We start from the raw sequence: 27602 nt of genomic DNA, 5'->3' as shown, positions 1-27602 counted from the left end.
ATCAGGTGCAGCTATTGAAGCTTCTTGCTGTGGGAAACTTGAAACTACCACCAAGTCCAGAATGGTGGTAATCAATCTATAATCAATAGGGCAAGTTGGATGCATTGGCAAGCACATGCAAGTGTCTATTTTGACAAAATCTCTAGTTTTGTTGTAGAAATTTAGAGGTGGTTTCCTCTACAAAGATAAATAATATATCCCTAATCAGTACAATTTGCAGCAATAATAAATTATTCAGCTAATGAAAAAACTAGCATAGATGGAACCCTAGATGGTCTATACGCAACTTTGTTTTAACGGGATTTAATGTCTGCTTCCATTTTCCTGTTTTTTTTGGTTCCCAAGTGGGAATTCTGAACATAAACTATAAATGGTTGGACGGAAACCAACACGAAAGTTTTTTTTTGGTGATTTAACAGAAGTAGGAAATGCGAGCAGAGCATAAGTATATTGTGAGGGGCGCTCCCGAGTCCGGCAATTTACTAATAGCTTCCCACTGCGCAACGCTATGAGAAATGGCGGCTCGTCACGCCTACAAGGCGGATGCGTCACTGCGTATGGTGGTGACGTCAATCTCGCGTGATGAGACTTGTAGCGCTGGGCTATTCCATGAAACAGGAAGGGCAGGAGGCTGCGGGATTACCAGCAGGTGTAAGTAGTGAACCGGGTGTTTGGGGAAATCGGAACTGTTGGGTAGTATGACAGCCGTGTAGGGGAAATCATATGCAGGAGCCCTAGCAACTGCCCGCTCCCCAAGTCTACACCTCACTGTCAGTAGAAGGCCTGATAATCTAAGTAAGGACAGTGCAGCCGGGCTCCTTTTAACACCAGCGGGTCCTGTACAACTATGGGGTATCCAGAAGTGGGCTATATATATATATATATATATATATATATATATATATATATATATATATATATATATATATATATATAAAAATCTCCCCCTTGGGTAACCATTATCAGCTGTGGGTTGTTTTATTTGTGGCACCTATACTCTACCCTGTCAGTGTAAAAAGGCAATGTTCTTCTGTATTCATTTAGTACATGTGGCTTATGTTTTGGTTTAAAGGAAACATATTGTATGAAACAATAATAATGTATTGGTGCATTACACTCCTTTAGATATAGAATTGTGCTTTAAAAAAAAAGTAGTGTATCAGACTGATTTATTGAATATTTCTGCAAAAACCCTAATAATCCCTCCCTTCTCTTCCACTTCCTGCTCCCTGAATTCCCAGGCTGTGCAGCTCACAGCACTGTAGGACAGGAACCAATCAGCAACTTGCAGGCCCTGATAGGGAACTGAAGCCTGTCTGTGCTTATGTGACTGCAGTGCTGTGATTGGATGTCCCCTACGGAACGCATTTTAGGACATCCTCCGGAAAATTCCTGTCCTCCATGCGATGTCCTATGGCTTAGGAATGCCGCATCAGGTGCTTTTACCGTCACTCATCCTCCAAATCTGCAGTCATACCTCCGTCCTCTTCTCATCCGTTGGCCATACGAATTTCACCCAAAGCCCTCCGTCTTCCTCCCTCAGTCCTTTAGCCTTACGCCCTCCCTGCTCAGCCCTCTACACTCTTTCCTCAGCTTTCAGCCTTCCGATTTACCTGTTCATCCCTCCGCACTTCGTCCTCCGCTCTCCCCCCTAAGAACTCATCCGTCAGTCTTCTCTCTAAGCTCCTAGTGGTGAGCGAGCATTTTCAGTCCAAGAAAGCGGAAATGTGTTTAAAACATCTCTATAATAATACTGGCGAAGTGCGGAGGATTAAAGAGGTAAAGCGGAGGGCTGAGCAGGGAAGGCGGAAGACTGAGGGTGGAGTTGGTATGGCTAATGGCCGAGAAGGGAGGGTAGAGGACAGAGGTATGACTGCAGATTTGGAGGATGAGTTGACAGTAAAAGCACTCGATGCAGCATTCCTAAGCCGTATGACATCGCATGGAGGATAGGTATTTTTCGCCGGAGGATGTCCTAAAATGTGTTCCATAGTCCCCCTCCTACTTCTTGCAGCAACCGTTGGGACACACCCACCCCTCATTTGAAACAGGGACCAGAGAACATCTATACGGAGCTCCAATAAAGGGGCTATTTTTAAAGCTAATACTAATTTTTAGCACCATGTAAAACCACCATTGTATATTACTTATAATTGCCTACAAAATTAGGGTTTGTAATTCATCCTATGTCTCCATTCATCTATCATTTGCAACGGTTTCCCTACTAAAACACGCAGATGAGGACAACTGAAAGCATTTATATTCTTTTGTTTTATCTGTGTCTGTTGTGGCGACCCTTGTGCCCAGCTTTAGTGAAAGAATGGAAGCTGGTCTCAGTGTGGCCACATTTGAGCTTTTGTTTAAAAATGTATCCTAACTGAAATGTCAAAGTGTGCTGAAAATGGAACGCTTTCATTATAAATGTGACAAAGTCAGACACCACATTTTAACAATTGTTCTATCTAAAATCATCCTGCTAAGGCCTGCATTTAGCTGCAAAAAAAAATATTTTCAATAAATAAATTTAAAGACCAATAGTGCAAGCAATACATAAATAAATAGATGACCACTACAGATAGAGCTCTGGCCATCCCACACTGATCTAAAGTGACAATGGATATAGTCCTAAGTCCATCAATTTCAACCCCTCCAAATGAACCCCAGCATCCACACATATACACACTTGACACCTCCATACACTCCCATAAACTCTATATACTCATACACTAGCTATAGATTTTAGTATCACAATATCCATGGATATAATGCTTGTCCATGAAATCATCCAAGCCACTCTTAAAGGGGAACTAAAACCTAATTAAAGAAGTAGCTAGAAATGTTGTACATTATGTTTTGTGCTTCTGTACCAGCCCAAAGCAACCACAAGATATGTGTCTCCAAATATGCCCCAGTAGCTCCCCATCTTCTTTTCTACTGATTCACTGCACATGCTCTGTGCTGATGTCCCTTACTGAGGGACCCACTCACAATATACAGTACACATAGAATAGAAATCTCACAATATAAGGCTGATTAGTGATTAATACAGATAATTACTACATGGCAGCACAGAAACCATGCAACTAGCATCAGTATTTAATAATCAGCCCTGTAACATCAGCTTATATTACAGACCAACCTCATTTTCTGCTGGATAATTTGGGGTGACCGCTAAACTTAGTTTCTCAACAGCTGCTTAGAGCCCACTGAGAATGTGAGTGTTGAAGACACTTTCCAAGTTGGTGACCCCCTGTGACAAGTCTGAAGTCCTGAATCATTATTTAGTGCTATTGTAAAGCTGAAACTTTAGGCTGGTGCAATACATTCAGTATATAAAATATGGCATTTTTAGCCACTTTTTAGGTTTTAGTTCTCCTTTAAAGGCATCACAACAACATCCGGCAACATTCCACAACCTCACTGTGAAGAACCACCTACGTTGCTTCAAATGAAAGTTATTTTTCTCTAGTCTGATGCGGTGGCCTCTAGTGCAATGATCCTCTTTATGGGTAAAAAAGTTCCCTGCTATGTGTCTATAATGTCCTCTAATGTACTTGTAAAATGTAATCATGTCCCCTTGCAAATGTATTTTTTCCAGAGAAAACAACCCCAACCATTACAGTCTACCCTCATAATTTAAATCTTCCATCCCTCTGACCAGTTTAGTTGCACATCTCTGCACTCTCTCCAGCTCATTTATATCCTTCTTTAGGACTGGAGCCTAAAACTGCATCACATACTCCAGGTGATGCCTTTTTTTTTTTTATATGAAATAGGCCTTTTGGTGCTTCTATAGTTGCTGGGTACTTGCATGGTTTGCCGTGTGACATTAGAATAATCAAGTGCTAAGTTTTTCATTCATATTATAGTACATGCAGCTCTGGTGTCCTAAGTTTGATTCCAGCCAAGGTATTGTATGCAAGGAAATTGTATGTTCTATCTGTGTGAATTCCTCTGGGTTTTCTGCTTTCCTTCTGTACTCCAATTTAATTTAATTGACTGCTGGTACGTTGATTAGGTTATAAACTGCACTGGGGCATGAATTGATGTATAATATGCGCAAAATCTGCACTTGAACAACTATGATAGGGTATTAAACCCTGTAGCAGTTGTATCAAAAATGCATCTGGGTCAGTTCAGTTACTGCAGTGTTTCATATTTGGTGACTTAAAGTTAACTCTCTTCCTCCAAGCAATATTTGTCTAATATTTCTCCCATATGAATTATTTATCAACTAAAAAGACTAAATATATAGAAAATAATCTTGCGCTCCCCTGCTGCCCTTGCATCAGTTTACATGCAGGTCTTGTACTTGGTTTGCCACAGCACTTCCCACCCATCTGTGAGCCTGCTGGTGGAATTGTCTGGACCAATCACAGCCTGATTGGCAAAGAAGGGGCCATTTTACTGTCCCTCTTCAATGCCTCTTATTTCTTTAGCAGCCACTATTAGATTGGAATTCGTGAGGGGAGACACTACATTGGGAGAAAAAAAAACATTTCTTTGAGCAATATTCACTTCTCTTGGCTGCAGAATGCATAATGGGCAACCGTGTGTTCTATTAACTTGCCAAATAGAATTACCTTAGCCATACAAATGTTATTTGGTACTGGGGTATCTAAACTTTGAAAATGTTCTTTCTGGTAGGAAGATGAGCCTCAAGACAGAGCGCAGAGGAATCCATGTTGACCAGTCAGAGCTTCTGTGTAAGAAAGGATGTGGCTACTATGGGAACCCAGCCTGGCAAGGCTTTTGCTCAAAGTGCTGGAGGGAGGAGTACCAGAAAGCTCGGCAGAAGCAAATCCAGGAGGACTGGGAACTTGCAGAACGGTAATAAATATTAGATGTTTTTTGTGTACTGCCATTTAGTGCAGGCTGCATCCACATGGTAATTTATTTATATTTAAAGCCTGTTTTTTCAGTCCAGTGCTCAACGGAGTGTTTCTTAAGCAGGCCATGCTGGACTTCTTCTTTAGTCTGGAGTATAAAAGTAAACAGTACGTATATGTACATAAATATACATGTGTAACACAAGTTTTTTTCTTTGTTGTCATTTATATCTCTTATAGTCTGCAACGTGAAGAGGAGGCGGCATATGCAAGCAGCCAGGGAGCCCAGGCAGGGCCGCAATCCCTCACATTTTCAAAGTTTGAAGAAAAGAAATCAAATGAAAAGACGAGAAAAGTAACTACAGTGAAAAAATTTTTCACAGCTTCATCTAAAAGCCTCCCAAAGAAAGGTACATAATTACATTTTCCAGGCTCTACAGAAGTTATAGAAATTTATTGTGTTGCATAAAGGGACATTACGTCCTTATATTTTCAAACAGAATTGTGCTTTGTTGCACTTATGAATAGACCAAAGGCAGTGTTTTTGCTATACAAAATTTATTTATGGACCTATTTAGCTGTAAAACTTAACCTTTACATCTTACATATTATTATACATCACTATTCTTTAATCAGTTAAAAAAATTAAAATAAAATGACTTCCAGTGTAGTAAATGGAAATTGCAAAAACATTTGTGCTAAAAGCCTTAGGAATTTGCCCTAAAGTTTACTGTTTTTTTATGTTTGTCTTTAACAAATAGTTTTTTAGCACATGCAGAAGGGATGTGAAATGATACCATTAATGACTGGGTGAATAGAAACATACTGCAAGTTTCGATGCACGCCTTTATAACTGCATACAGAATTGATATTGTTACCGTGTGATGTATAATACTAAATATTTTAGTTTAGTTTTGGAATGATGAAGTGGCCACTAGTTTGAACTCAATAGATAATAAATATAGCAACTTGTAGCACACGTTTATCTCTTTGTAAAGATGCATTGGAAAGTGACCTACTTATAAAGCATACACTGACACGGTAATTAAGGGGCAGCTAACACCTCCCCATAAATGAATATCACATGAATGTACTTTGAGCATAAAGTAGTATCATAAGTTATAGTAGCCCCATGATAGTGCTGATCATAGCCAAAATATTTGTCTTTTGTAAAACAATCTTCTTGGGATTTTAGTTAACCTCGTGCTAGTGCCATATGCATGCCTTTTGTTAGCTGGGCCCTAGTAAGTGCTAAGTAAGCATGCTCAAGTCCCTATAAGCTGGCACTGTGAATGTCATTTCTCATGTTACTGACAAGGGAAAGGCCAATAATACAGTGAGACTCAGTGGAACAAATTTGGTAGCTGTGGTCTTCATTTCCTAATGGCTGCTGTATGTCCAACGTGGTAAAGCAGCCTGCTAAGTGTTCATTTGCTGCTACTTGTTGTTGTCTTTGAACTCTGAGAGGCACAGTTATCAAAGGTCGAATTTCGAATTCATCTGAGTTTTCAAAAATTATCCTAAACTCCCATAAATTAGACCAATCGATATTTATTATTAATTGAATTTTTAAAAGTCCGGTGGATTGAAACGACCCGAAAATTCGAATTGAATTCAATCAAACTGGATTCCAGTTTTTTTCTCCGAAAAAGGCTGCAAACCGCTCCAAATTGAACCCTGGACCTCTCCCATTGATTTAAACAGCAATTCAGCAGGTTTTAGGTGGCGAATTATATTTCTTAAAGGGCTAAAATATGATACATTTTGAAAATCGAATTCCAGTTTTTTTTAAAAAAAATCGAATTTGAATAACTCCCTAGTCGAATTTGACTGTTTTGACAAAAAAAAATCAAATTTTCAATTCGACTCTTAATAAATCTGCCCCTGAGTGTATGAAAAAATTTTTTATAAACAGTTAACAAATAGCTTGCATTGTGGCTTTTTTAATTTCATTTACTTTTGTCCTAAAAAGCAAAATAATTGAATGCTTATTCAAGTTATTTTGTTTGGAAAGTTTGCAGGCAAAATGATGTATTAAGTAGGAACTCATGATCCAATTCAGGCTTTTATCCTGATTCTAATGAGGCAAGTAAGCTTGGTGATTATTCTTTCTCTGAAAGACAGTTACTATGATTTGAACCACTTCGAGATAACAAACTTCATTTGCTGGTTACAGTTCACTCTGTGATCAGATTGCAAGAAGCTTTATTGGCATTTATAAAGGGGTTTATAAGGAAAGATAAACAAATTGTAATTTTTTTATAAAAAGGGGAATGTCTTTATGCCAAAAAAGTGATAAAGTGATAAAGCGTAAGGTAATCCTGGCATTTTTGGAGAAGTTCTGTAATGATCCTTGCTGCACTGATTACCACCCATTTAAAGTAAAGATAGCCATACACAGGGAGATCCGCTGGTTTGGATCTGTAAATTGTCTCCAATGTACCTCCATTGCAGCAGTACTTGCAGTAATAATGGGCTGAGAGATGCAGAACTCCTGCTCTCTTCGGCCATGCTTGGCTGGGGACAGGCTGATACTTCCATAGGCTAAACTACAAATGGCAATGTTACTCCACTTTCTTCAGCCAAGCATGACTGACACTGCCAGTCCTCGACTTCAGTACATTAATTCTGAGTCATTATGGGGACATTGTCTGATTGTTGGCTCTCTGCCCTTTGCCCACAATGTAATTGTGCCCCAGTTCAGCCTCCGACCATCACTATTTATATAGTTGCACTGGAATCAACCCATCCTCTCCAGTGACGTCCCTAATCGGCATGTCAAATTATATATATATATATAAAAAATATATATGTAGTGATGACCAGTGGAGGAATAGGGAATAAAGACATTGCAGACTGGGTGGGCTGAGGGTCAGGTTGGGTGCGGGTCGACTTTGTCAACCTGTATATCACTAATTCCTATGGATTTTCATAGAAATATGTCAGTATCACTTAAAGGGGTTGTTCACCTTCCAAACACTTTTTTCAGTTTGATTATTTTCAGATTGTTCCCCAGAAATAGACTTTTTTCAAATACTTTCAATTATTTATTTTTTTCCGTTTCTGGTTTGCTGTAAAGAAAAATGACTAAAGTTTCTGGATCTTCCCCTTTGTTATCCGACCCGACAATCCTCGTTTCTCCTCGAGTAAATAAGTAGGAATCCAATGTATACAAAGGTCAGCGCTAAATGAATCTCGGGGGGGGGGGGAAAGAATAAGATGAAAAAGGGAAAAATAGGGAATTTTATAGTGTAGTAATTCCTTATGGTGTTTAAGATCCACAACCTCTTAGATTCCCAAATATACCTTAGGAGCAATTACCCTTTAAAATTCACCACGTGTAGGTATTTGATGGGTACTTACAAACGTTTTCAAAAACATGTGCACATCAAAAGTTTGCAGAAATGAAGCTGTAGAATATTTTCTCTTGCTAGAAGAAGTTAAAAGCACAACTATAGTATAAAATCCTTTTTATTCTTTTCATTTGTTCTTGGGCAAGTCACTCACGAGGTGCCCGTCTCCTCCAGGTATAGTTGGTTCAATTCTGGACGCGGCTGCTAGCTCCTGTCAGAACCCAGGTGGGGCGACTTGCCCAAGAACAAGAGGTTGTCAAAACTACAACGCCATAAGGAATTACTGCACTATAAAATTCCCTATTTTTCATCGTATTTTTCCCCTGAGCTTCATTTAGCGCTGACCTTTGTATACATTGGATTCCTGTTTCTGGTGTTTGAGTCTGGCAGCTCAGTAATTCAGGTGCAGAATCAAGTCTAACAGCTGCCTGTAATGAAACCAGAGATTCTGCTCAGCAGGGACAAAGATAAGAAATGTATCAATATAGAACAGTTTATAGGGTCGACGACCCCCCTCCCAGAGCTGCTTTAGAAGATGAAAAATGACACTTTACACTTGAATATTAGAAAAACGGTCACACATAGAAAGTGATTGGAAAAAGTTGTTATTTCGGGTGAATTATCTGAACACAACTGCTGTAGGTGTTTGAAGGTGAACAACCCCTTTAAAGTAATTTATTTGCTGAACTTGTCAGTAGTATTTGACAGAAACAGTGTCATTTTTATAGATTTATCTTATTAAATCAAAAGTTCCCTAGCTTGATTCTTTTTCTTATTATGAATTGTAATTTTTGGCCCCCTGGGCTGGTCCCAAATTTGTTTCAGTGATTGAAGAAAAGAGTATAAAGCCGGGACAGTTGGGCAGGGAACGCAATGCAGATATTCTCAGGGACTTAAAGGGGCTCTTTGCCCCTCCCTGGGATATTGCTTCTCCGGCTGAAGGTAAAGTGGTTTAGTCTGTGCTTTCTGTTTGCCATAGTATTTTGCTGCCTTTGCATAGACCTGTGTGTAGTTTCTGTGTCTGGACTCTGCCCAAGCCTTAAAGCAGCACTGCCAGCCAACTGTAGATCATAAGACCAAAAAAAGCACAGTTTCTCTTCTTTTTACATTAGATTATTTCTCTCACTTCATTCTGAGAACCTTCTATTTTAATAGCCTGTGTACATTTGTATTATTGTTCAGTGCAGTGTTGCTTTAATACAGGTGTGGCTACCAGTGGCATTTACAAACAGGTACAGAATGTATTAGCTGCTGCTTTGTTACAGCTATAGATTGTCAGACAGTCCGTGTCTTATGGGAGTAATTCAGCTTATGTAATGATTAGAAGAAAAAGACGTTGTGTTGCTTTAGACTCAGAGCAGAACCTCAAGCTGCATTTTTGCCAGTGCAGCTAGAGCATAATAAAAGACAAGGTTGCTAGGGGATAGATTGGGTTCAGTCAAGGGAGACATTAGAGCTACCATATAGCTTGCTGTGTATTCAGTTGTTTCAGAGCATGCTGTCCATCTTGTCCGACAAGGAGTAACGTGAGGTAATACAGAGACATTCATCTATCTCCTTTCTGATTGATGTGTGCTGTTTTTGCATGTGTGGTGTGTTGATACCAGTATTTTGTCCTGAGGTCAGATTTATTCTTACCGAATATTGCACTCCTGAAGGTTTGTGCCCATTTTTCGTACCTTGCTTAATCAGGCTACGCTTTATGACAAGGTTAAAGGAACAGTAACACCAAATAATGAAAGTGTTTTAAAGTAATGAAAATATCTTGTAGTGTTGCCCTGCACTGGTAAAACTGATCTGTTTGCTTCAGAAACACTACTATAGACATATAAACAAACTGCTGAGTAGAAATGGGGGCAGCCATTCAAAGGAGTTTTTATTAGTTTTAGGGCAGAGCTGCACACTCAAATTCGGGGAGATATAGTCGCCCGGCGATTAATCGCCTCTTCTTTGGGTGACTTATCTCCCCAAACTGCCTTCCCACCACCTAGAATGTAAATCGCCAGTGGAATGGCACTCGCTGCGCTTTGTTTTCTGAAGTCACCCGAAGTTTCCTCGTGAGGCGACTTCGGAAAACAAAGCTATCCGAGTGCTAGCCCACCGGCAATTTACATTCTAGGCGGCAGGATGGCAGGGGAAGGCAGTTCAGGGGGATTAGTCCCCCAAAGAAGAGGAGATTTGTCGATGGGCAACTAATCTCCCCCCGAGTGTGTGTCTCTGCCCTAAAACACATACATTTTTTGGTAATACTGTTCCTTTAAAGTTACAGTATATGACAATATTGTCATGCCTGCCATTATTTTGTAACCCCAAGTATATGTACATCAGTAAAAACAATATATAGCTTACAAAATGCAGCCAAATAAAAAATGTCTTTCTTGCCGACCCCTTCACAGTCTCTCAACTGTATATGAATCCAAAATCGAGCATATATATACCCCCAGAAGGGATATGTATAAGAAGCGATCAGCGCCTGTGGCAACAGAAATAAAAAACAAGCATAGCGCAATATGTTCACAATATAAGATATCATCCCGTGCGTGCACTGGATGTTAAATAGATGTGTTCTCCCCTTCTCCTTCAAATGACTGTTAATGAGGGTATAAAGTGGCAATACAGATGAAAAGAAGAGAGGAAGAATGCTTTTCCTGTGAAACAAAATGTATTCCAGGGATGAAGTGCCTCCACCTTCTGTATAAAATGCCTACTTACAAACCACTGCCGTGGTATGGTGCATTTAACATGAAGCCCTTTCTGGTCCTTCCTTCAGAGTTCACCGCTCCTTCCAAGTCCCCAGTCAGGAATAAAACCGATAATAGTGTAATACCGTTTATTTAAAAACTAATTAAAAACAATTAAAAATTCACACTCACATTTACCCTTACGGGTTTTTGCGCATTGAGTCCAATAAACAGTTTTTCTGGGGTTGTATGTACATCAGCAGATACAGATTCACTCCAACTTCCTTTTGTATTTGGCATAACAGACATTGCAGCATTAATTTGTTTAGAGTAGGGATGCACGAATTTCCCTCCCCGCCCCTACTTTGCATATGCAAATTGGGATTCGGTTCGGCAGGGCAGAAGGATTCGGGCGAACCTGAATCCTGATGAAAAAGGCCGAATCCTGGATTCGGTGCATCCCTAGTTTAGAGTAGGGATGCACAGAATCCAGGATTCGGTTTGGGATTCGGCCTTTTTCAGCAGAATTTGGATTTGGCCGAATCCATTCTGCTCAGTCTAACCAAATCCTAATTTGCATAAGCAATTTAGGGTTGTTGAGGGAAATCGTGTGAAGTAAGTAAGGAAGTAAAAAATGTTTCCCCCCTTCCCACCCCTAATTTGCATATGCAAATTAAAATTTGGTTCGTTATTCGGCTGAATCTTTCGTAAAGGATTTGGGGGTTCAGCCATATCCAAAATAGTGGATTTGGTGCTTCCCTAGTTTAGAGCTTTACATTCCAGTGACTTCAGTTTGGTTAAAATTTAACATTAATTGGAATTGCTGAATTAATTCTAATCCTGGATTTGGAGCATTCATATAAATAACAAATGTTTTATGAAATGTCAAACATTCATAGTTAACCCTACATAATAATTTTGTCAGGACTGACCCTGCACAATGTTGCAATTATCTGTCAGCTCCATACTTTGTGGATGTATGGTTTCTAATAATTATTTGCTGTTTAAATCTTTAAATATAGTCTTGCTTTGCAGTGTTTGTTTGCTGTTTAGGGTATTGCCATTTCTTATATATGTGCTTTAAGCAACTGATAAGTGCTACAATCTTGCTTTATATCAAAATGATTTATTTTCATAATTCATCTGCATTTTTTTGATCATGTTATTGTGCATCAATTGGTTTTGCAGTGCTTTGTGACAAGCTGAGAGGTGGGTATTTTTAACTATATATCCTTTAGTTTTTATTTATATATATATATATATATATATATATATATATATATATATATATATATATATATATATATATATATATACACACACATACATACATACATGTGTGTAATGTCTTACGAATCGTATCTGGGTTCAGACAAAAATGGCGTCCATATAAAGGCCAAAGTTGTAACTGAGAACAAGATAATAGAGAAGGATTATGTATTTTTACAGAGCCTTGCAAAAGTATTCAGTCCCTTCACCAATTCTTTTATTTTACTCAACCACAAATCTTAGTGACATATTGTTGCCAATGATAGTTTAATGTATAGTTACTGAAACACAAAAGTCATTTTTCTTGTAAGTGTTTTGTGATAGTTATAAAATAAGTAAACCCTGTATCTCGCATGCTTTACACATAAGCATTCGTATTAAGGCAGGGGTATAAAAATGAGATGCATACCTGTATGATCACTTGTAGATTCCTCTGCAATATAAATAAACAAAAATGTACATTGAGAGCCTTCCAAAAAGTGAATTGGATTAGTTCATGTTTGGTAGCACTACATTTTTTTTAATGCTGACCCTTCCTCTGTCGAATACAGTAGATACCAGTAAGAATGTATTTATAACCCACCAACACAAACACCCCCTGAGGTCCCAACAAAGTGTTAAGCAATGTAGAATATTTTGATATACAAATAATACCTGCATTGGGTCTGCTGTTTAACACTGTGCTGTAAATGAGGCACAGAGATCCAAATGCTTCTTGTTAATGGATATTTGCCAAATGCATTTTATATTTGGCTACCTCCTTTTTTTACATATATTTTAAACAACTAGCATGGCAGCACCCCTTTAGAATGGATTATTAACTTTTTTTGCCTGGGGATAAACACCAGGATATGATATAACCAGGCATAATACTATGTTTACTTTAATACAATGCTTTGTATGGTTGGATGCACAAATCCATGTTGGATAGCAAAAGTTTGAGTATAAGGCTATGGCCAAACAGGGCCCCTCACCATAGCATTATCCTCTTCTTCTTTCAGAATATGCAGTCTTGCATTTCTTTGCTGAAATCTGCCAAGTTGTATTCACACCAGAGCCAACACAGAGGTTCTAGACGAGAAAGAAGAGAACACTTCTCACAATAAGGTGCTGAAATCGACCTGTGGATTTCAGTAGGCTGATTTCGGCCCTATCTGGCCCTTGCCTGAGTATATAGTCCCAAAAATATGTTTTTTTGTTTTGTGTTGAATTTCTTTAAAATTCCAATTTTGATTTCGACCCTTGATAAATCTGCCCCTAAAAACACAGTGACACCTCAATTTTAATTACCCTGATTTTGTTTTCCCGGATTTTAAATTTTTTATTTGTGCTCCCACCAATTTATAATGCTTTTCAATGGGTGCATTTCCCTGATTTTAAGTAATGTTTTCCCTGATTTTAAGTAATGTTTTCCCGGATTTTACATCATAAATTTTGTCCCGATGTACCCAAAAACTGCTTTTTTTCCCTAAATGATGTTATTTGTGAAATAAAGGATTAAAATACTAACCAGATGTATATTTTGACAAGGTTCTGCCTGTAAATGGTCAATTCCAATTAGTCTGCCCCTTATACAGACCTGCACCAATCACTTATTGCTTTAGGTTGTGAATGTGACAGAGAGACCTTGCACATGCCCCCATAGTGGGACAGAGAGACCTTGCACATGCCCACATAGTGTAACATTAACACTGCAATGCTTAACCCTTGTTATTAACACAGTAAATATTGTATCTCAAAGTAAAACTGACTCCTGTGTTTATATCCTTTCAGTACTTGAAGAAAAAGTTACTTTTAACACATTTCCCTGATTTTACATTTTCCCGGATTTTGCATCATTTTTTCCTGGTCCCCATAAAAACATAAAATGGGGGTTCTACTGTAGGTTCTTACTGGTATTTGTTGAACCTGAGCAAGGATCTGCAAACAAGTTGAACTAAGCCAGTGTTTTGAAAGCTCTCATTAGACTTTTCTTTGCTGTGTGGTACAAGAGTTACACCCACAGCTTCCATTATGTTTTTGTGTGTGATTTAGTAGGATACCTCTAAAAATAGAGCTGGCAATATATCCTGAGATGCGCTTGGTTGGTTAGGTTGCAAAATTTGTGACTTACTGGTTCAAATCAGGGGCCAGCATGTATTGGATCTTATAGCAGGACCCACCAACCAACCTGCCCTATACATCTGTGTGACTTTCAGCCAGATATTAATATTAATTTGGCAAATTTGAAAATTCCTTCATATAAGGACCATCCTTATCTGATGAAATTTTCAAATGTGGCGTAAAACATTGCCGGTGATATTGCGCACAGCAACCAATGACATCTTTGCTTTTGCTTTACTCCACTTTTTTACACAACATGATAAATAGACCCCTCCATGTCCTTCACAGTAACTGTTTGGTATCCCCACTAAAGCAGCTGTGTACAATTACTGTGTACCATTGCTTGGTTTTAATGTGGGTTTGGTGTTTTTGTGAATGTTTGGTTTGCCTAGAACTGATTGTCTGTTTTTCTTTAATACACACATTCACATGCAAATGGCCCCTATTTTATATTTGTAACACTAAGCACGTGATGAAGGCAAGCAGTGAGGATGTCTGTGTTGTTCATGCAAGGCAGAGTTTTCATTTCCATAGTGGTATGGGACACACAGCACAGCCATGTTCAGGCATTTTCCCCAAGTCCTTGAGGTTTATTTTTGTGTTTCTTGAAGAAACTGGCAACCAAGAGCACTGCCATCAAAACCATTAGAAGAGCTTTCCCTTAAGTATAATTGTTGCATTAAATAGATAACCTTTCAAGCCTAATAGGAAAGGTTAAGGCAAAAAAGTGGAATAATAAATGCAAGTGTAAAAGTAGACCAATTGCAGAATTGGTTACAAATGGCCATCATACATAATATGTAATTTTGCTACACCGTTCAGTGTGAAAACAAATAATCTTTATAATGTGAGAATCATTTCTTTATGGTACTTGAAACTTGCCACAAGCTTCACTGTTTGTTTTCTTATAAAACATAATCTTTACAGTTCCTGTCAATTTTGTTGCTATTGATTGTGCAGTATATTTTTTTGTATTTATTTCATTGATAATGTACTCTGTAATAGCTTAAATAAAACATACTCTGTATATTATGTGACAGATCTAAAAGAAGCAAAAGCCCCAAGTCCTTCTCTGAGCCGCCAGTACAGCTTGGAAACTGACCGTGTGTCCAAGGATTTTATTGAGTTTTTAAAGACTTACCAGAAAGCAGGACATGATGTGTACAAACTGTCCAAAATCTTCTTGGAAGCCATGTTTCACAAAAGGGTAAGCATTTGTTGCTGCTGCTTACTTGGTCCTCAGGCTTGACTTGAACACCAGAAAGAGAGGAGGGCAAAACACGTGCACAATGTTTGTTTTCAGACCAGATCGTGGCAAATGTGTGTTTTTGTTTATATTTAAATACATTATGATGCCAAATATGATGACATAGAATATTATGGCCACTTATACAATACATCCCACATTTTGAGTATTAAATCACTTTCATGGCAGCTTAGTTTGGCATCAGAGTCTAGAGGCAGAACAGGAAAAATCACTGACCAATTTGACTTAAAATCTGCCTTTCTGTAGTCGCTATAAAGACTGATCACAAAGAGGAAAAGGCTTACTGGTTAGCCTGCCTCATCAGTGTAATAGATTTACCAAGTCCAAGAGCTTCTAACTGGAAACGGTCAAGGCAAATAGACGGGAAGGTGTCAGAATTGCCCGAATTAGCTTGTCCTACTATTATATAGTGCTTTAGCTGTTTATCTTGGGACTGTTGTTTAAAGGGGATTATCATGAAAATCAAAATTGAATACAAGCCTCCTCATACTGAGGTAAGAAACTAAATACAATCAATTAAATATTCTGTACCCTTTCTGAAATAATCAAGTTTAAAGTTTATCTTCACTATTCCTCTCTCAGCATCTGTTTCTTCTCATGCTGTCTTCATTGAGTTGGGGGTCAGATGAATGATCCAATATATCTTATAGGGAGGCTTCCTTTCCTAGCAGATGTATTAGAGCTCACTCAAATAACTGATTCCAGTACAAACTAACAGAATTGTACAAATTCTGCATTTAGAGAGACATGATGTCTGGTGATAATAATAAAGTGAGTTAATACAGTGAGCTCTAATACATCTTCTAGGCAAAAGGAGCCCCCTATAAAATATATTGGATCATTCATCTGACGCCCAACTCCTGAATGAAGACAGAATGAGGAGAAACAGATGCTGAGAGAGGAATAGTGAAGATAAACTGGATTATTTCAGAAGTGGTACAGAATATTTAATTGATTGTATTTAGAAAGTTTCTTATTTCAGTATGCTGAAGCTTATATTACATTTTCATTTTCGTGATTGTCCCCCTTTAAACACATATTATCATAGTTGGAGCTTGTCTTAGTCAAATGCTGCCTATCCCATCCACAAGCCCCACCCCACAAACTGGGCCATGTTTGGGTACAGGTCCCCCCACATCCCCCCCCCCCGTGATTGCAGCCCTATATATATTTTGTTTGTAAATTGACAGAAAACAACCAACTATTGTTATTCCTTATTATTTCAGCAGTACTTGTATTAATAATTAAACATAAAAAAGGGAATTGAAATAACGTTTAAATGTTAGGGGATGCAGATTATAATTATTGTCACTGTTATTGAATAATGATGATTATCATGATCACTATATCCTGTACAGGAAAATAATGAGCTTCCTGCTCATAAGAGCTTACATCTTATATGGAGAAGAGATATGAAACGAAAGTTACTGGTTCATGTTTTTTGTATGATCAGGCCTTCGTTTTTTTAAATTTACAATGGATGGATGGATCAGTATAACAGTGATTTTTGTTTGTGCTAGAAAATGTGTGATCTAATGTGGCATGAAGAATGCTATAGAAGTTGTTACAGGTTTTCTTTGTGATAAATAGGGATATCTAAGAAAATGGAAAAATGTTTTATTCCAAAAGTTGCTATGACCTTATGCATTTTGTCACCAGATAACAAAATATGATTCCATTTTGGCTAATATAATTTGTTTGTCCTTTTGTACTTACTCTAGGAATCAAACATTGACGAACAATCGGAATTTACCCAGGATTTTTATCAAAACACAGCAGATAAATTACAGATGTATTGGAAAGGTAACATTCTTTTTAATGTGATGTTTTGGAACAGGGATCCCCAACCTTTTTTAGCCATGAGCCACATTCAAATGTAAATATAGTTGCAAAAATTTCCTGGGGGTGCCAAATATGTGTTGTGATTGGCTATCTGGTAGCCCCTATGTGGACTCGCAGCCTACAGGAGGGTCTGTTTGGCATTACACATGGTTTTTATGCAACCAAAACTTGCAACCAGGAATTCAAAAATAAGCACCTGCTATGAGGCCACTGGGAGCAACATTCAAGAAGTTGATGAACAACATGTTGCTCACGAGCCACTGGTTGGAGATCACTGTTTGGAAGATGGGAAGCATCTAACCTCAACCTACAGAAACCTCATCTGCACTCCCAAAGCCTTATGCATGTTTGTTATAGCTCAAGATAAGAGTCATACTATGTTTTGGCATTTCGTTATTGTAAGTTTGTAGAATTGAGTAACTGTGAAAAAAGTTACTGAGATTATCATTATGGTTTAAGACAGACTGAATTAAACCACATCTTATAGTAATGCACAGAATTTAGGCTACAATTTGGTGGCTTAGGGAAGATACTTAAATCATACATGAAATAAATGCAATAATAGATATTGAAGTTGTGTTTAAAATAGACTTAGTAGATCTAATTTTACTGATTGTATTAGGGATGCACCGAATCCAGGATTCGTCCTTTTTTTTAGCAGGATTCTGCCATATCCAAGTGCCTGGCCGAACCATCTACGAATCTTAAGTAAAACATTTTTTTAGCTCTTTCACCCCTAATTTTTCTAATTGCAAATTAGCTCAGGTATGGGACCTGTTATCCAGAAAGCTCCAAATTACAGAAGGGTCATCTCCCATAGTCTCCATTTTATCCAAGTAATCCAAATTTAAAAAATGATTTCTTTTTCTCTGTAATAATAGAACTATACATTGTACTTGTTCCAAACTAAGATATAATTAATCCTTATTGGAGGAAAAACCAGCCTATTTGATTTATGTTTAAAATATTTTCTAGTAGGTAGGAAGTTATGAAGATCCAAATTACGGAAAGATCTGTTATCCAGAAAGCCCCAGGTCCCGATCCTTCTGGATAACAGGTCTCATACCTGTATTTGGATTTGGTTTGGTATTCGGTCTAATGTTTTGTAAAGGATTCCGGATTCTGCAAAATCCTAAAATAATGGATTTGGTGCATCCCTAGATTGTATGTATATAGATTTATAAAGCCCTAGATGAATACATAGCAAATAGAAAGGTGCACACACAAAGGGAAAGCACAATAATAAGTATAGCAATAAATAAGTGTCCTGTGCAAGAATACAAAGTAGGAAGGAAGCCCCTGCCCTGGGGGGAGCTTACAGTCTAAGCCAGTGGATAACATGGAAACACAAATCTAAGGGAAAGTGTACAAAGGTTTAGTCACAAAGGACTTGGCCAACAAGATATGTTCTAGTGCTCCAAAAGGTAGGTTTCTTTTTCAATATTTTGAATGTCTTCCCTATGGAGTAGTTCCCAGGGAGAGCATTCCAGAGGTAAGGAGCCGCAAGGTAGGAAGGTTTTATATGAGAGACAGCAGTACATTTGGATAGTTTAAAAAGACTGGTGCGGAGAAGGCTAAAGTGAGACAAATGTGATGAGCAGAGGAGTGAAGGGTTTGAATATTAGCAGATAGCTTTTATATTCCATCCTTTGATTAACAAACAAAGGAATTTTACCAGGTATTGAACACACTCTTAAAGTGAGACTGACACTAAAAAATTACTTTTTAAAAATAAATGTACATTTAAAGTTACCTATAGGTCATGTTGATTGTTTTTTTGCTCAGAGGATTGTTTTTGTAAGTAATTGATAGTTGGCAAAATAAGAAACATGCAAAGTCAATTTTATGGTAGATGTAAAAAAAAAGTTCATTTTCTGGTGTCAGTATCTCTTTAAGGTGGCCATACACAATAAGTTCTGCTCCTTTGGCTAGGTCACCAAAGAGGATGGGCGCTGACGGTATGAGGACCACATCAACTAGCATATGCGGTCCTCGATCGCCAGAAAAATCAAACCTCCCCGATCTATATGTTGGCCAGATATCGATTGGGGAGATCTGTTGGAAGTCCCAACACTGGCAGAAAAGCTGCCAATCCACTTATCTAACTGGGTTAAGGTGGCCATACACGGGCCGATAAATACTGCCGACAGACCGAGTCGGCAGCTTATTGTCCCGTGTATGGGGCCCCCCGACGGATCTCGATCGGATGGGACTAAAAATCCTGTCTGATCGCAGCCGCATCTGTTGATTAAGATTAAGTTACCTGGTTAAGATGAAAATTGAAGAGCTGTTAAATAGCTCAAAAACCACAAATAATAAAAAAAAAAAAAAGAAAACCAATTGCAAATTGTCTCAGAATATCACTCTCTACATCATACTTAAAGTTAATTTAAAGGTGAACAACCCCTTTAAGCCTGTTATTTGTGAAACAAAGGGGTGTATGTGTTGATCATTTTACCTGCTCTTGTTTATAAAAATATCTAATAATATTGTATTTTGGTTTCGTTTAGCAGTTCAGCATCTGATTCTGTTCCTTCTAACATTAGACATGAAGCTGTCTTTCAAAATGCCCAAATATCTGGTTTCACTGAATTAAATAAAATCAGTTTCTTTAATTAGTGTCCCCTGATAAAGTTGAGAAAGTGATGGATCAAATTGAGCGGTTCATAATGACCCGTCTCTACAAGCACGTGTTCTGCCCAGAAACCACAGATGATGAGAAGAAAGACCTCACAGTGCAGAAGAGAATCAGGTATGGGCATTGTTTATTGGCCACTTCTGAATTATTTTTATTCGATACTTGCATTGGATTAAGATACCAGAATTTTAATATTTATATGTATCTATATGTAAGTGTGTATTCCATATGTCTAATAATGTGGTAGTCAGCAGGGCCTATGTTCTGAATTTGCATTAGTGCATAGAAGGAACCAACTTTTGCAAGTGTTTGCCGCATCCAAATATACCCAAACATTGTGCCAAAAAAAGCCCTTCTCACCACACTTATGGAACCAGTCACTAACCTGTAACTAGTTGATGTGATAAACAGTTGAGCAGTGCAAATTGGGCACGTAAGAAAATGTAATATAGGTATGGGATATGTTATCCAGAAACCTTTTATCCAGAAAGCTCCAAATTATGGAAAGGCCATCTCCCATAGACTCTTTTATCCAAATAATCCAAATTTTTAAAACTGATTTCCTTTTTCTCTGTACTTAAAACAGTAGCTTGTACTTGATCCAAATTAAACTATAATTATTGGAACCCCCAGCCTATTAGGTTTATTTAATGTTGATATGATTTTCTGGTAGACTTAAGGTATGAAGATCCAAATAATGGAAAGATTTGTTATCTGGAAAACCCCAGGTCCCAAACATTCTGGACAAAAAAAATCAAACAAAGATGAGACAAAAAGTACTTTATAAAATAATTTGCAATAATTAAATGCTATAAAAAATATCTTATGTGTTTTTTTAGGTTTAATTAATCTGCCCATAGCTACTTAGTTGTCTTTTCTCCACAGGGCTTTACATTGGGTAACTCTTCAGATGCTCTGTGTTCCTGTAAATGAAGATATTGCTGAGGTGTCTGACATGGTGGTAAAGGCTATAACAGGTCAGTGTTAATCATAGTATTTTTAAACAATATGTTATCCCTAAAGGGCCATTATCTAAAATCCGAGCTGGCTAGAACCCTGAACAAACCATGACATATCTTGTGCAAAATCTGTATGTTAGGATGCACAATATTGTTAGTTTTCTTAATTCAGTATTTGCTATTAGTAGCATAAAAGGCTAGATGTCACTCTTAAATGGAAAAAATATACTCCCTTTTTGACATGAGCTCATTCAGTTAGAGTTTATGCGCCTTTTCTACTTAAGTCTAAACGTCCAAAAATAAATAGAAATTATTTTATTTTTACACGGGGTATATTTCCCCTTTCACTAGTTTCTCTTGACTTGTCAAGAAAAAAACTAGATTGACTGTCTTCCCTTAAATTTTATGATATCACTTTTTTTGACAATATTCTTATGTACACCTCCGCCATGGGTGCATATGTATCCAAAAAATATAGTATACAAGAATAAGGCACTCCTGTAGGATTTGCTGCTCAAAAGTGTTTATTGCCACACAACATGTTTCGAGCTTGTAGTGCTATTTTTCAAGTGTGATTTGACAAAGAACCCCACAGGCTTGAAATGTGTGGCAATAAACTCTCATGACTTGTTATTGCTAATTCGCCTTATGGCTTATGTGATATTGATATATACATTACTTAAACTCTCCACTAGATGGCAACGTAGAACAAACAAAAGATTGCTAAACTGCTTTCTTTTTATGCTAAGGGCACACTAGGCGATAGCGCCGCGATTTGACTCGCGGCGACTTTTCGCCGCGACTTTTAATCCGCAATCGCTGTGGAAACTTTTGCGCTGGCGTCTATGGGGAATCGCGTCAAATCGCCAGCGTAAAAACACACGCGGCGATCTTTTTTCTATTGTCGCTCGAAATCACCTAGCGAGGCGATTTCGAGCGACAATAGAAAAAAGATCGCCGCGTGTGTTTTTACGCTCGCGATTCCCCATAGACGCCAGCGCAAAAGTTTCCACAGCGATTGCGGATTAAAAGTCGCCGCGAGTCAAATCGCGGCGCTATCGCCTAGTGTGCCCTTAGCCTTAGTGCTGCCATGGTCACTTCATGTAGCGTAATGAAAGGCAACAATTTGTTGGAAGTTTTGCTTAAAGGAACTGTAACATCAAAAAATTAAAGTGTTTTAAAGTAATAAAAATTCTAATGCAGCGTTGCCCTGCACTGGTAGAAATGCTACTATGGTTTATATAAATAAGCTGCTGTGTAGCAATGGGGGCAGCCATTCAAAGGAGAAAAGGCTCAGGTTACACAGCAGATAGCAGATAAGCTCTGTAGAACGTAATGGTGTTATCTGTTATCCATTAATTTAACCTGTGCCATATAGCCTTTTTTTCGGACTAGTCCCTGGATAAACTTGTATATCTCCCATAACCCTGTATTCCCTCACTTGCTAAAAAGCCATCCAACCCCTTCTTAAAGCTATCTAATGTATCCGCCTGTACAACTGATTCAGGGGGAGAATTCCATATAAACACAACTGTAAAAAAAAAAATCCCTTCCGAATAGTTAGACGGAACCTAATTTCTTCTATTCGGAATGGGTGTCCTTTGCGACAGCTGAAAAGACCTACTGGTAAATAAAGCATTAGAGAGATTATTATATGACCCCCTTATATATTTATACATAGTTATCATATCACCCCTTCTCCAGCGTGACCAGTTTTTTCTCATTGCTAAGATTTCCTTTTATGTTGCTTAGTTGCCCTTCTCTGTACCCTCTCTCATTCAATAATGTCTTGTTTACTCATAAATTTTATGTATAGATTTATGAGAATCTAAATTTCCCACATTATCTATATACATAGAACTCCTTATAATTTAAAAAATGAATTTCAAAGTATTTTCTTTTTAAATTCCCTTCTTTGCAGATATTATTGAGATGGACTCAAAACGTATTCCCCGTGACAAACTTGCTTGTATCACTCGCTGCAGCAAACACATCTTTAACGCTATCAAGATCACAAGAAATGAACCAGCCTCAGCCGATGACTTCCTGCCCACACTCATTTATATTGTTCTCAAGGCAAATCCACCTCGCTTGCAATCCAATATTCAGTACATCACTAGATTTTGCAACCCCAGCAGGCTGATGACTGGAGAGGATGGCTATTATTTCACTAACCTGGTGCGTATATAAAACAAGTGGAACTTCGAACTGAATCGTTTTAAGTACCGATGCTGCTCTCCTGCACAGACTTAGAGGCACATTTACTAAGGGTTGAATTTCGAAGTGCTAAAATTCGATAGTCAAAGTTTGTTTTTTGATTAACTTTAGCAGTTTTTGATCAAATTAAAATCGTTCAATCGATCGTAGAAATCGTTCGATCTTCAAAAAAAAAAACTGTGTTGGCTATAGGTTCTAGGAGGTCCCCATAGGCTAACATAGTAATTCGGCAGGTTTAAGGTGGCAATGTGTCGAAGTCAAAGTTTTTTTAAAGAGACAGTACTTCGATTTTCGAATGGTCTAATATACGAAGGTTTTTCAATTCAAATCGAAGTCGAATTTGTCTTATTCGATGGTCGAAGTACCCAAAAATTACTTCGAAATTCACTTCGAATTCACTTCGACCCTTAGTAAATGTGCCCCTTACTGTTGGTATATTTTTCCCTTTAATTTAATTAATTATTTACAAGGATATACATGACTTCTCAGATTTAAAAAGGAACTGTAGTCTGCCTCTGACTTGCAGTTACCTTCCCCACCAACCTTCTTGCAGGTTATTCACTCCGCTTCCCAGAGAATTTGTGTACCAACCACAGGAAGGGTGGAAGGTACTTTCAACCTTTAAAGGAGAATTCAACCCGTAATAAAAAAAAAAAACCCTCCCCCCTACCCTGGGTAGACCCCCTTCTCCCCCCCAGCCTACCTTCCACCCTGGGCAAATGCCCCTAATTTTTTTACTAACCCGTCAGTGCAGATTCTAGCCTCGGAGTTCACAGCAGTAGTGTTAGGGTAGGCCTACACGGATGATTTGGGAGCGATCCGACGCGCTGTGCAAAAACGCAAGCGTCACATCGGATGCAACAGAAATAAGGTAAGTAATGGAAATGTTGGATAAAGTCGCAGCGTTGATCCGACACGACTGTCTGATGCAGATGCAGTGTCTGCATCCGACAGTCATGTAGCCCCGGATTATCGATGCGACACCATCCAACAATCCATTCACTTACCTTATTTCCGTCACATACGATTTGACACCTGCTTTTTGGAGCAGCGTGTCGGATCGCTGTTACACTATAGGGGGCATGTGCAAGGCCTCTCTGTCAGTCACATACACAACCTAAAAGCAATAAGGATGGTACAAGAGGCAGACTAATTGGAATGACCATTTAAAGGCAGAACCATGGCAAAATAAACATTTTGTTAGTATTTTACCTCTTTATTTCACAAAAAATAACATTCATAGAGGGAAAAAAAAGCACTTTTTTTCTACATCAGGACAAACCTTTGATTTAATTCCAGGAAAATATTTCTTAAAATAAGGGAAATGTACCCATTGAATTGCATTATAAATTGGTGGGACCACAAATAAAAAATGTAAAATGCAGGAAAACTTAAAATTAGGCATGCACCGAATCCAAGATTCGGTTTGGGATTCGGGCAGGATTCAGCCTTTTTAAGCAGGATTTGGCCGAATCCTTCTGCCCAGCTGAACCGAATCCAAATCCTAGTTTGCATATACAAATTAGGGGTGGGAAAGGAAATCGCGTGACTATTTGTCACAAAACAAGGAAGTAAAAAAGGTTTTCCCCTTCCCACCCCTGATTTGCATATGCAAATTAGGATTTGGATTAGCTTCGGTATTCAGGGGGTTCGGCCGATTCCAAAATAGTGGATTCGGTGCCTCCCTACTTTAAATCAGGGTAATCGAGCTTTCACTGTATTTTTTTTCCAACCACTCAGCAATGTTTTGGCATGCAACAAATAAAAGTTAATATTTTTAAAAACAGATTGCAATTACACAGGGCCAATTAAAATGCCTCTTTCTTCTGTTTCTATAGTGCTGTGCTGTGGCCTTCATAGAGAAACTGGATGCTCAGTCTCTGAATTTAAGTGAAGAAGAGTTCAGCAGGTACATGTCTGGGCAGGCTTCTCCAAAAAAGCAGGACCTAGAGGACTGGCCAGCAGACACATGTCCTGGTGTAAAGCAGATGCACAGAAACCTTGACCTACTAACCCAGCTGTCTAAGAGACAAGAGCATATTGTAAATGAGGCTAAGAAACTAGAGAAGGATCTTATTGACTGGACAGATGAAGTCACCAAGGAAGTCAAGGACATTGTAGAAAAATATCCACTGAACATTAAAACAGCCAGCCAGGCCCTCGCAGCCCTTGAATCCGAAAATATAGAAGATGATAAGCTGCCCCCTCCACTGCAGCCTCAAGTCTATGCAGGATAATAGACTCAGCCCAGAAGACAAAAACACATGCAATCATTCCTATTAAACAGGTTCAGCAGTAATTCACTAATTTTTTTTGGAAGAGCTTGGGTCATTGTATTGCAGATCCTGGAGAGATCAGGTGTTTTTAAAATGACGGTACAAACTTTCTTCGGCCTTGTGGTTTGCTTGGTAAAACTATTTATTAATATGGATTATACAGGGCTGTCGCATTTTACAGAAAGCAATGATTCCTTTACATTAGCATTTTGTTTAGTACTTGTGATAGGATAATAGAAATACATATTAGTCTTAACAATTTCTATTTGCAGAAGAGAGTTTTTATGCTTTTAAAGCTATTTCCAGCCTTCAGGAATGCAATAGGACTTGTTACATGCTGCAATGACAAAAACATGCCCTAGTTTATTTGATTATACTAAAGTTAAAAGCGAAAACTAATTTAAAATGTGCTTCGTTTTAAAGGCACAGTAACACCAAAAAAGTACAGGGTTTCTTATACATTTAAATATGTAATTTAACTCTTTACTGGGCAAAACTGTGTGTGTTTGCTTTAAAACTCAATACGAGTTATAGGGCCCACATCCACATAACAAATAACAGATAAGTTCTGCACAATACATTCGATTTAGTACTGAACTAGGAACATAAGCAAATGTCATTGGCAGCTCCCTGCAGAACTATATCATGAAAAATGTCTGGTGCAAAGAAGTATTGTAATTGTAGGTGCTGGTTTGTGCTGTTTCTGGTTATTAGCTATTGCTTAAAAGGTCTCCAGTTTAGGTATCCACCTCCCTAAATAATATAAACAAATAATGGGCTGAAACAAGTGTTTATAATAAAAGTTAAATTAAATAATTTATTTATATATATATATATATATATATATATATATATATATATATATATATATATATATATATATATATATATATATATATATATATATATATATATATATATATATATATAAAACATAAAATTCTGCATTAGAATAAGATCACAAAATTGTCACTATATATATATATATATATATATATATATATATATATATATATATATATATATATATATATATATATATATATATATATATATATATATATATATATATATATATATATATATATATATAGTGACAATTTTGTGATCTTATTCTAATGCAGAATTTTATGTTTGTAATAAACACATCTGCAGTGCAACAGGAATGAAGGTTTGGACCAGCCCTGGAGCTGGGCAGCCATCCATCCAATTCAAATTTCCCTCTTGACTTCAAACTCCCACTCCAGGCAACATATTTATTTATATAAACTCCCCCCCCCCCCCCACATCTGAATCCACATCTGAATGAAATATGTCTGGCTCCTAGAGAAAACTCCATTTCCAAAGTTTTGCTTTGGGAAAAAAAACATTTTAATTAACTTTTTCTCTGTTCTTAAAAATGATCCGTTTCCTTCTGCAGCAATATTTGATATTTTGTTTTTATTGCATATTTACGATATGTCTTAATATCAAAGAGAAGCCCTAGAGCAAAGCACTAAACTTGAAATGATTAACACTTGACCACTGATTTATGTATGGAAATGTTGTATATTTCTATTCCAGGAATGTTCCTATAAGTTGCAAAGCGAATGGCTGCTGCAGCATCAAAGTACTTCTTATTGAACAGTATTTTTCAGTCTGCTGCCCTCTAGGTCTTGTTACAGAACTACAGATCTCATCCCCATCTACAGCCTTTGCCCTCAAATGATTCTTCCCAAGAATAATCCAGTTTGGAGACGTCAGCTGGTAATTGCACTAATGGTCTAGTCCTCTGCACTTGATGAGGTAGTAAGCACTTTGGCAACATCCTGATCTTGTAGCCCATTATCTTGTCGGCGTCACAATGGGCCATTTATAGGAATACTGCTTCTCTACAAAGCAAAGATACAGTGCTTTTATAAGGTCAAGGCTGCATGGACTTTTTCTCTGGGCATCTATGTTCAAAGGTTGGCCTGTGGACAATTGTTGGTACAGACAATTGCATACTGAGTACTATGTGTTATTTGTATTATTTTTTTATGTCCAGATACCACCCTTCAGTTGTTTGTTTACAACCCTCAATAGCCTCCAGCAACTGGATGTAATGCTGCGAGTTGTTGTTAAAGAAAATGTAAAGATAAAATCAAATGTTAGGCACCCCCAGTGATTCTAATCGCTTACCTGATACC

The 27602-nt window shown here is 37.8% G+C and overlaps 1 protein-coding gene across 4 annotated transcripts; it reads left to right on the top strand.

The window, feature by feature from the left end:
* The first annotated feature begins 500 nt into the window (after positions 1-500).
* rabgef1.S (RAB guanine nucleotide exchange factor (GEF) 1 S homeolog) lies at positions 501-26041 on the top strand. Of its 4 annotated transcripts, none has more exons than XM_041583692.1 (11): positions 501-651; positions 4648-4830; positions 5070-5239; positions 9008-9124; positions 12052-12072; positions 15276-15442; positions 17224-17305; positions 19964-20096; positions 20868-20959; positions 22863-23119; positions 24997-26041. In XM_041583692.1, the coding sequence occupies exons 2-11, from the start codon at positions 4652-4654 to the stop codon at positions 25393-25395; spliced, it is 1617 nt and encodes a 538-aa protein (XP_041439626.1). In that variant the 5' UTR covers positions 501-651; positions 4648-4651; the 3' UTR covers positions 25396-26041. The 4 variants fall into 4 exon arrangements, with proteins under 4 accessions (XP_041439626.1, XP_018104616.1, XP_018104617.1 ...); XM_041583693.1 differs by lacking the exon at positions 501-651 and adding an exon at positions 681-795; XM_018249127.2 differs by lacking the exon at positions 12052-12072.
* The last annotated feature ends 1561 nt before the right edge of the window (positions 26042-27602 follow it).

This window comes from Xenopus laevis, chromosome 2S, assembly GCF_017654675.1.
Source record: "Xenopus laevis strain J_2021 chromosome 2S, Xenopus_laevis_v10.1, whole genome shotgun sequence".
In the NCBI taxonomy this organism is placed as follows: Eukaryota; Metazoa; Chordata; class Amphibia; order Anura; family Pipidae; genus Xenopus; species Xenopus laevis.
Note: the sequence above shows the minus strand (reverse complement) of the source record. Positions and strands in the feature narration are given on the sequence as shown.